This window comes from Octodon degus, unplaced genomic scaffold (genome assembly GCF_000260255.1).
Source record: "Octodon degus isolate 3935 unplaced genomic scaffold, OctDeg1.0 scaffold00111, whole genome shotgun sequence".
Classification (NCBI taxonomy): Eukaryota; Metazoa; Chordata; class Mammalia; order Rodentia; family Octodontidae; genus Octodon; species Octodon degus.
In genome coordinates, this window is record NW_004524687.1 from 3,684,898 (window position 1) to 3,695,107 (window position 10,210).

Genomic DNA, 10,210 nt, shown 5'->3' on the forward strand with positions numbered 1-10,210 from the left:
CTGCAACTCACAGCTTGTGCTCAGTGATCCTCTTGCCTCAGCGTCCTCAGCAGTGGGATTACAGACATGTACCATCACATCCAGTTTCAGGGGTGGGAGTGAGGGTGGGGTTCTGGGGCTGGCGTAGCATGCAGTACCAGGGATCGAACTCAGGTCCTTGCACTTGCCAGGCAGGTGCTTAGGCTGCTGGGCTATTTCACCAGTGCCTGTAGGGCTTTTTTTTGTTTTGTTTTGTTTTTATTTAATTAAATTGGAAGGTGTCTTAGATCCCATAGTTTTAGCTCAATTGATCCAGCTCTTATATATCATTAATAAGTGAATGATTATATCAGAAGGAAAAAAAGATCAGAAGAGATCTCAGGTTTTTGATCACTCACTTTAGATACTTTTATGACCAAAAAAAAAAAAAAAAACCAGCTATTTAATTAATACACAACTGCTTTGCTGGTTAAAGTCTTGTATATTTATTTTTTTTGATTTTTGTTTTATAACATGGGACTCATTATGTAGTTCAGGTGGCCTTGCATTTATTGCACAGTCCTCATTGGCTTCAATCTCAGAGCAATCCTCCTGCCTCAGCCTCCCAAGTGCTGAGATTACAGGCATGCTGTGTGTTTAGTATTGATGAAATTTTTGTTTTGGGTTGAGATTGGGCTAGTTTTGGCTAGAACATCTAATTAGACTATCTAACTAATACTTTTTATTGTTATTTTTGTGTATAGGTGTTGGAAATCAATAGCTCTTTTGGCTTTTCCACAATTTTAAATATATATGGATGTCATCTGACTACAATGTTTCTGATGCCAACCTCTTCAGAACTAAACAGTGGACAGAACTTCCTAACCCAATGGATGAGCAATCATTCTCGTGCTGGGGTCATAGTAAATCGTGGATTTCCTATTTTGGAAGCAGATGAAGAGAAGCAAGCAGCTACAAATACTTCTAATAGCTTTCCTGTTAAAGCTACACAATTTTCAAATAGTTTCAGCTTTATTAGTGAAGAAGATACACTTCATGAAGAACAGAAGTTAGACTCCCTTGGTCCTCATAAATTGCAGTCAGAAAAATCGGAAGTCTGTACAGAGTTGCCTTTAATTAAAAAGAGACCACAAATAGTGGAATGTCAGGTTACTCCTGGAGATCAGAGAGACAACAAAAGTGACTTTATGCCCAGTCTTGATAGTGATTTCAAAGAAGTGTCTTATAAAGACCCACTTTTTACAAAGCTTGAACAGGTACTGTAGGATTTGGTCTTATATATTAGCATGATTGAAGATACTATGGGATTGAAGTCTCCTATTTCAGACTCTGTTTCTCTCCTTTACTCTATAATACTTTTGCTTAGTTTGTTCGAAGTAGGTGCTTTAGACCACTGAGCCATCTCTCCAGCCCCTCTCTCCTTTACTCTAAAAGCCTCAAAACAACAGATTTTGTTTTCTATGTGAAGCATTAAAATGTGTTTTTGTTTTTTTGTTGTTGTTGTTGTTTTTTAGGTTTTATTTTTTTGTGGAACCGGGGATCAAACTCAGGTCCTTACGCTTGTCAGGGAAGCGCTTATTCCACTGAGCCATCTCCCCGGTTCTATGGCTTTTTTTGTTTTTGTTTTTTTGCGCAGAACTGGGGATTGAACACAGGCCCTTGCGCTTGCCAGGGAAGTGCTTATCTCCCCGGCTCCCTAAAATGTGTTTAATATATAAGATATAACTATAACATTTAAGATGACTTCATGTCTTTAAGGACAATTACAATAATTTATACTTTTTTTTTTTTTTTTTTTTTTTTTGCGGAACCGGGAATTGAACTCAGGCCCTTGCGCTTGCCAAGGAAGCACTTATTCCACTGAGCCATCTCCCTGGCCCCGACTTCATGTCTTTAAGTTATTGTCTCATTTGATAAAAACTGAGATGCAGTGGGGCCGGGGAGATGGCTCAGTAGAATAAGCACATCCCTGACAAGTGCAAGGGCCTGAGTTCAATCCCCGGTTCTGCCAAAAAAAAACCAAAACCCAAAACAAAACAAAACTGAGGGGCTGGTGAGATGGCTCAGTGGTCTAAAGCACCCACTTGGAACAAGCTTAGCAAAGCACAGGGACCGCGGTTCAATCCCCCAGCACTACATGCCAGCCAGCCCCGCCCCCTGGTGGGCTGAGCTGGCCACACACACGTAAATAAATAAAAAAAGCAAAATTAAAAAACAAAACAAAACTGAGATGCTTAACAGGAGAAAAAAGTTGATGATGTCTTTATATCCACCCTTTTGTAAAACAAAGGATTCATATGACTTTCTGTTTCTAGTTGAGGCAGCTGATATTACCTCAAAAGGAATTGGATTGTAGGGATTTGGTGGTAGATTTAGTTGCTGAGGGATTCCTCTCATGAACTCTTCATATGGAAGATACAAGAGGGGAAATGGATTTACCCTAAAAGTGCAGGGTTCTGAGTTCAATCCCCAGTACCACAAAAAAAAAAAAAAAAAAAAAAAAACAAAAAAAAAAAAAAAAAAAAAAAAAAGAGGGGAAATGGAGGGGTTAAGGTAAATGTAAGGAGCAAAGATCCCTGAAGAAGTATAAAGGTAGTTTAATAAATTTAATTTTATATTTGAAAAGCTGAAAGAAGTACAACAGAAGAAGCAGGAACAACTGAAGAGGCAACAGTTAGAGCAACTGCAGAGGCTCATGGAAGAGCAAGAGAAGCTGCTTACTATGGTGTGTGGGCAGCATGTGCTTCCAGGTATGTTTTGCTTACTGGGCCCTTAGGTTAGTGTAAGAGAGAGTTATATATGTACTTTTAGTGGTCTGCTGTTTTACCATTTCTATATTGTATTCGGCAAATTCCAGTATCTTCAGGGCTAGTCACATGAGTATGAAACTGTCATGGTATAAAATGACTCAGACTTATGGGAGTTGAGTGTGTGCCAGGGCCTGAGCTTTGCCTTCAGGTAGCATTTGTTATCAACAAAAGCCAGGCTGCATGGCACACTCCTGTATTCCCAGCACTTGGGAGACTGAGCCAGGATGATTCACTGCAAGTTGGAACCCAGTCTGGGCCAAATAGTTCAGGGGCAGTCTGGACTACATGGTGAAATCCTATCTCAAAAAACTCTAAAATTCTAGATCGAAGGCTGTGCATGGTAGTGCACATCTGAATCCTAACACTCAGGAGGCTGAGGTAGGAGGATTGTTTTGAGTTCAAGACCAGCCTGAGCTACAAATTGAGCTTAAGGCCAGCCTGAACTACATAGCAAGGCCCTGGCTAAAAATGATAACAAAATAAAAAATGTCTAGGGCTGAGGATGTAGTTCAGTGGCACAGCACCTGTCCTGACTGGCAAGCATGAGGTCATGTGTTCAATTCCTGGTACCAAAAAAAAAAAGTAATCCCTTTCTTCCTTTTTTTTTTTTTTTTGGTGGAACCTGGTATTGAACTCAGGCCCTTGTGCTTGCCAGGCAAGTGCTTATTCTACTGAGCTATCTCCACGGCTTTTTTTTTTTTTTTTTCATTAGGAAAGAGTTTTTGTTAAAAATCTTATGATAAATGCAGTTGGTATACTATTTCTACTGAGGTTTTTAAAAAATTTATTTAGTACAGGGTCTCATTGTGTAGCTTCAGATTAGTAGTGATCCTCTTGTGTGAGGCTCCCTAATGCTAGGATTACAGATATGTCACCATGCCCAGTTTTGGGGCTGGCCTGGCATATGGTATCAGGGATTGAATTTGGAATCTTGTGCTTGTTAGGCAGGCACTTAGACTGCTGAGCTATCTCTCCAACCCTCTATTGAGTTTTTATTTTTATTTTTTGTATTTTAGGGAAGGGTCTATGGGGTATTCAGGATCTTACTACTAGATCAGACTTGTAGTGATCCGCCTGTTTTTTTTTTTTTTTTTAAATCCACCTGTTTACAGTCTCCCAAGAGCTGGGATTACAGGCATGTGTCATGCTGCCCAGTCTCAACTGCAGTCTCAGTGTGCCCCAGGGGCAGGGCTGGCACTGCAGGCCTGGGGATCAAATCTCTGGCCCCTGCGCCTGCTTTCAGGCTCCTTAATCTGCTGAGCTATTTATTTGGCCAGCCTCACTACTAAGTTTTTAAATGCCTTTTAATTTCTACTACAATAACTTACTGATAAATACAGCTCCTGCCACAGAAGTTCTTTGGTGTCTTCAATAATTTTTAAGAGGGCTAAGGATTCCTGATACTTAAACAGTGTCCTACAACAAACTGTTCAATAACTGAATAGGACTACTTCTCTTAGCATATTAGTGATTTTGGGATCCACTATCCTATTATTACTATAGTTCTATTTCTAGCATCAGGCTGTTGTTTAGATCAACAGGCTCCAATCTTTTTGGCCAAAAGAGTGGAGGGAAGGATAAGATGGAATGGCTTCAGGATTAGATTCTCATGAGAAGCTGGGTGTCTTCTTCCTCACATGCACAGTTCACAGAAGGCTTCACGCTCCTGTGAGCATCTAAGGTCACTGCAGACCTGAGGGGGAGAGTGGCTGCAAATAGACATGCTTCACTTTCCACATCTGTCTTGTTATGTGGCCTACATCCTAAGTGGATTCTTCATTTATTTTTTTACACATTCCATAAGGAAACTGAATAATTCAACTGTTTTAAGATGCATTTGCTCTACTCTTTTGTTGTTGTTGTTGTTTGCAGAACTGGGTATTGAACTCAGGCCCTTGGGCAAAGGCTTATTCTGCTGAGCCGTCTCTCTGGCACACATTTGCTTTACTTTCCAAACTAAACATCTCACACCACTCTTGCCACCACCCTTCTCATGTCCAGGTCACTTTGCACACTTATTTATCAAGGTTTTGTCTTTTCTCTTTCAAGTCACATTTGGCTTAGAGCTACTGGTATATAAACATTGCTTGATAAATAGAAACTTTAAGGACATAAAGATAAAAAGCTACTTTGCTCAACTGAAGAACCAGACCTAAAATGTTGGCTGGGGTAGGACATGGCAGTCTTCTGTCATATACTACATTGGTTAACAGGAAGCATCAAGTGCTTATCAGGGAAGACAGGAATGACATGTGATTTGAAAATGGTTCAAAATTTTTCTTTGTTTTTAGCTTTGAGAATACAAATAGAATCTAGGTTCTGTACAAGTCAGGCAAGTTCTCTGCTATTGAGGTACACCATAGTTCACAGTGATCACTGGAAATTAATGATTCACTGAATCGTAAAGTTCTTCAAAGAGTGAACAATTTATTAAACAGTCTACAAAATTATACTCTTTAATATCAAAACCATTCTTATCTTGAAGTCTTGAAATAATGTAAATCCATGAAGCTCAAAGTATTAGTTATATTTTTCAGAATCCTAATATTTATTTGAAAGGTCAAATTTTATCATTGGTAACAAATGCTGTTAATTTCCTTGAAGTAAATGTTTTACTTGTTATGTGTTTGAGAAAATATCCATCAAACACCAAAGTTAAAATAATCAATTTGTGTGTCATTGATTCTTTTAACTGAAAATGATATTCCTTGAAGAAGTGGGTAGTTGAGTCAGTAACTGAGTGATACAACTACACCTCACAAGACATGTGCCCAAGGGTTGAGATCTCCTTTTGGTTTTAAGTGAGGGTCTCACTGTATAGTACAATTGGTTGAACTTGTGGTAATTCTTCTGGCTCAGCCTCCTAAGTGCTGGCATTATAGGTGTGTGCCTCTAGACCTGGCTAAGGATTGAGATTTACTAAGGTAACTTTTGCTATATCATTAAGATATTCTTAACTTTTTTTTTCTAGGCTGGGATTGAACCAAGGACTTAATGCACATTAAGCAAGCACTTTACCACTGAAATGCACCCTGACCTTTTTAAATTTTATTTTGAGATAGGGTCTTGCTGAATTGTTTAGGTTGATCTTGAGCTTGGGGGGCCGGGGAGATGGCTCAGTGGAATAAGCGCTTCCCTGGCAAGTGCAAGGGCCTGAGTTCAATCCCCAGTTCTGCAAAATAAATAAAAAATAGATCTTGAGCTTGGAATCCTCCTAGCTTGGCCTCCCAAGTTGCTGGGATTATAGGCACAGGCCACCTTGCCTTGCCAAACTTTAATTTTTTTTTTTATTTTAGGGAAGCGTCTATAGGGTATTCAGAGTCTCACTACTAGGTTGGACTTGTAGTGATCTGCCTGTGTATAGCCCCCAAGAGCTGGGATAACAGGCATGAGCCGCTACACCCAGTCTCAGTTGAGGTCTTAGCGTGCCCTATAGGTGAGATTGGCAGGGCAGGCCTGGGTATTGAACCCCTGGTCCCTGCTCCTGCTTGCAGATGCTTTAATCTGCTGAGCTATTTGGCAAGCCCTCAATTTTTTTTTTTTTTTTTTTTTTTTTTTTTTGTTCTGAGGATCAAATTTAGGACTTTGTGCTTGCCAGGGAGACAAGTGTTGCTGAGCTATATCCCCAACCTATTTTTTCTTCACTGTGAGTGTATGCAGGTAACAAGTAGAATCGCTATTACTAAGGTACCAGGAATTTTCTGCTTTGCCTGTACACCATCAGCATGTATTTTATGAAAGTAATTTTGACCTAGTAGATACATTGGGAGGCAATTTCTTCAGGGTTTTTTTTTTTTAATTTTATTTATTTGTTTATTTACTTATTTATTTTGTGTGTGTGTGGCCAGCTCAGCCCACCAGGGGGCGGGGCTGACTGGCATGTGGTGCTGGGGGATTGAACCGCAGTCCCTGTGCTTTGATTAGTTTAGCTTGTTCTAAGTAGGTGCTTTAGACCACTGAGCCATCTCACCAGCCCTCTTCAGGGGTTTTAAGGCTATACTTTGAGAACCACTACTCTAGGTTGTTTATCAAAGATCTCTTCAGGCTGAAGCTGGATGTGCATTGGTCACAAATATTTAGACTGGGGAAGTTAAGGAAGGAAGGTTTTTATTTATATATTTATTTGTTTGTGTGTGTGTGGGTGGGTGGCCAGCTCAGCCTACCAGGGGGTGGGGCTGGCTGGCATGTGGTGCTGGGGGACTGAACCCCGGTCCCTGTGCTTTGCCAAGCTTGTTCCAAGTAGGTGCTCTAGACCACTGAGTCATCTCACCAGCCCAAGGAAGGAAGGTTGAAACTTACATTCAATAAGAACTTACCTGATGCTACTTTTTAAATTTTTGTTATTTTTAAATTTATTTATTTATTTATTTTTACCAGGCATCAGGATCTTGTGCTTGCTAGATAGGCACTCTGCTACTGAGCTATATCCCTGGCTCTAATTTTTGTTTTTATTAGTATTTGTTTGCAGTATACAGTGATTACATTCATCATCTGATTTTAACTTGTGGGCAGAAAGAAGGTGGAGGAGAGAAGTGATAACTGGCAGTGGAAGGTGTATAAAACTTTTCATTGTGTCTTCTATTCCGGATTTAGTCAAAGCTATCCTGGGGAGCTGAGGGCTGGCAGGATTTTAGGGGCTGGCACAGCAGGCAGAGTAGTTGGGATGCCTCTGCAAGGTATCGCTTAGAAGTGTATAGCAATATACCTGTATACCTGATTAATTGAAATGCAGACACTTAAGAAACAAGATAGATGGAATGTAACAGGAAATTAGAAACTTAATATTTACTCATAATCCTGTCACGTAAGGGTTCCATGATTTTAAAGGTAATCTACAGGGGGTGATACTTTTGTAGGCAGTTAGTTATTGGTCTTTGGGGAATAGTTTGATTGTATGGATAACTGCATTTCCTCCCAGTGGAGCTGTGTATCAAGGACTATAGAGTTGATGGCTGTAAATGTCATCCTCACAGGACAGAAATGATGCCTTTTTGACTTCGGTGTGCTGTACCTCTACTGTGTACACACTATAGAAAGTGGAGCATAATGGACCCTTAATGCAAACTTAAATTCATTTTTTAAATTTCAAAATGTCTGGATTTTCTTAATCACTACTTAACATGGACAAAAATACTTCTGCCATTTTTGGGAGTACTTTGTGGGGTGGAAGTCGCTACGTGGCAGAAGAGAATATTATAGGAAGACCTCAGTTTTGTTGATTTTCTTTTCTTTTTTTTTTTTTTTTTTAAAGATGGTAGCGCTTTATTTTATTTTTTTAATTTTTATTTATGTGTGTGTGTGTGGCCAGCTCAGCCCACCAGGGGGCGGGGCTGGCTGGCATGTGGTGCTGGGGGATTGAACCGTGGTCCCTGTGCTTTGCTAAGCTTGTTCTAAGTAGGTGCTTTAGACCACTGAGCCATCTCACCAGCCCCTGATTTTCTTAATTGTAAGGTTTTACCTCATTGCTTGATGATCAGAGTCAGAAGTTCAGATCTCCTGGAAGTATACCAGCTGGAGAGAAAGCCACACCCTTCCTGCCGTCATGTGTCTACCCAAATCAAACCCAGGAGAAGCTGCATGCTTCCAGCATTTTATCTGATGAACAGAACAACAATAACTGTAGAGAATCTCATCATGATTTTGTTCTAACTTCAACAAAAAGGGCTTCACCCAATTTATTTTATGAATCACAATACCAGGAAGCAATTGTGAAAAAATATGATTTGAAAGAAGAAAATCCTACAGGTGAGTTCCTGGCGTTTTTTTTTCTTCTGTTCTTCACTAACTACAAGCTATTATAAGACAGGAGCTGGTCTTTCTGTGTTTTTGCAATCCTCCTTTGGCTGCATTCAAGGTCTTACGTGCCACACAGCCACTGAGCTTGGATTGAAACCATGGCTGAGGTCACATTTGATGTTTCTTTCCTTTTTTTTTTTGGCGGGCTCAGGATGCCTTCAGGGCAGGTCTGGTTTGACTTGAGGATCTGGGGATTGAACCACAGCTTCCTGAGCCTGACTGCTTTGTTTAAACAGGTACTTAAACAACTGAGCTAGTGGGCAGGCCCCCTTGATGTTTCAGTAACAGTTGTGATGGATGGTCATGCTGACTTCAGGTAGCATGTTTTCTTTTTCTTTTTTTTTTTTTTTTTCAGAACTGGGGATTGAACTCAGGCCCTTGTGCTTGCCAGGGAAGTGCTTATTCCACTGAGCCAACTCCCCAGGTAGCATGTTTTCTAAAAAGGGAGGCAGCACATTACCCATATACTGTACCATTTTTCTTTGAGAGCTTAGAAATAGTTTGAGGTTGATAAAAACATATGTGGTGGTGGGGAGGACTGTGGTATAACAGGTGAGAGAGGTTGTGGTGGAAGTTACAATTCATCAGAGATGAGGGTTATCTTCCTTGTACCTTGGTATTCCTGGTATCCAGCACAGTCCAGGTAGAGCACTGGCACTTAGTACTAGATAATATAAACTGAAGGAGCTTTTTTGGTGTTTCTGGTGTGTTTTTGTTTAGTCTTTTTTTTTTTTTTTTTTGGTGGAGGGTGTTGGGGATCTAACCTGAGATTTCACATGTGCTGGGCAAGTGCTTGACCAATGAGCTACATCTGCAGTGCTCTAGTCTCTGTTGTTATTTTTATTGAGGTAGAGTTTTACTTGTTCCTAGGGCTGGCTTCAAACTCTGGGTCCAAGTGATCTTGGACTTCAGCCTCCTGACAACTTGCGACAATGGACACATACCACCATTCTGGCTATCTAGTCTTTATAAATTTGTTTTTTGTTTGTTTTTTTACCTGGGCATGGTGGTGCATTCTCTGGAGGCTAAGGCAGGAGGATCGTCGTAAGTTTGAGACCTGCCTGAGTTCCAAAGTGAGCTCAAGGCCAGCCTGAACTGCATAGTGAGACCCTGTCTCAAAAAGAAAAAAATTATTTTAAGTCTCAGTCCTGCTTCCTTTTTCTCTTCCCCTTCCTTGATATTGTTGTAGTCATGTCATATAATATTTTGTTCTTTTCTCACTCACTATGGAAAATTCTTTTTTTTTTTTTTTTTTTTTTGGCAGAACCGGGGGTTGAATTCAGGCCCTTGTGCTTGCCAGGGAAGCGCTTATTCTACTGAGCCATCTCCGTGGCCCAGTATGTAAAATTCTTATGTTTTGTATAATACTATTTATGTATTTGGTATAGTGACTCACTACACAGTTTGGACTTGTAATGATCCTCCTGTTTTCAGCCTCTCCTGAACTAGGATTACAGGTGTGTGCCACCATGCCTGGACTTTGTTGTTGGCTCAGTGCGCCCGGGGGCAGGGCCAGTGCTGCAAGTGGGACCATGGATTAAACCCTGATCCCTTGCCTGCCTGGCAAGCTCAGGGTCCTGAGTTCAATCCCTGGTACACCAAAAACAAACAAACAAACAAACAAA

At 40.5% G+C, this 10,210-nt stretch overlaps 1 protein-coding gene across 1 annotated transcript in view; it reads left to right on the plus strand.

Annotated features, from left to right (window-relative positions):
* Nucleotides 1-10,210, plus strand: part of Cenpj (centromere protein J) — a 65,879-nt gene that overhangs the window by 14,467 nt on the left and 41,202 nt on the right. The window contains exons 2-4 of the mRNA XM_023699169.1: nt 723-1,235; nt 2,606-2,729; nt 8,241-8,534. Of these exons, the coding sequence (XP_023554937.1) occupies nt 792-1,235; nt 2,606-2,729; nt 8,241-8,534 (862 nt within the window). The 5' untranslated portion in view covers nt 723-791. The remainder of the gene's footprint in view (nt 1-722; nt 1,236-2,605; nt 2,730-8,240; nt 8,535-10,210) is intronic.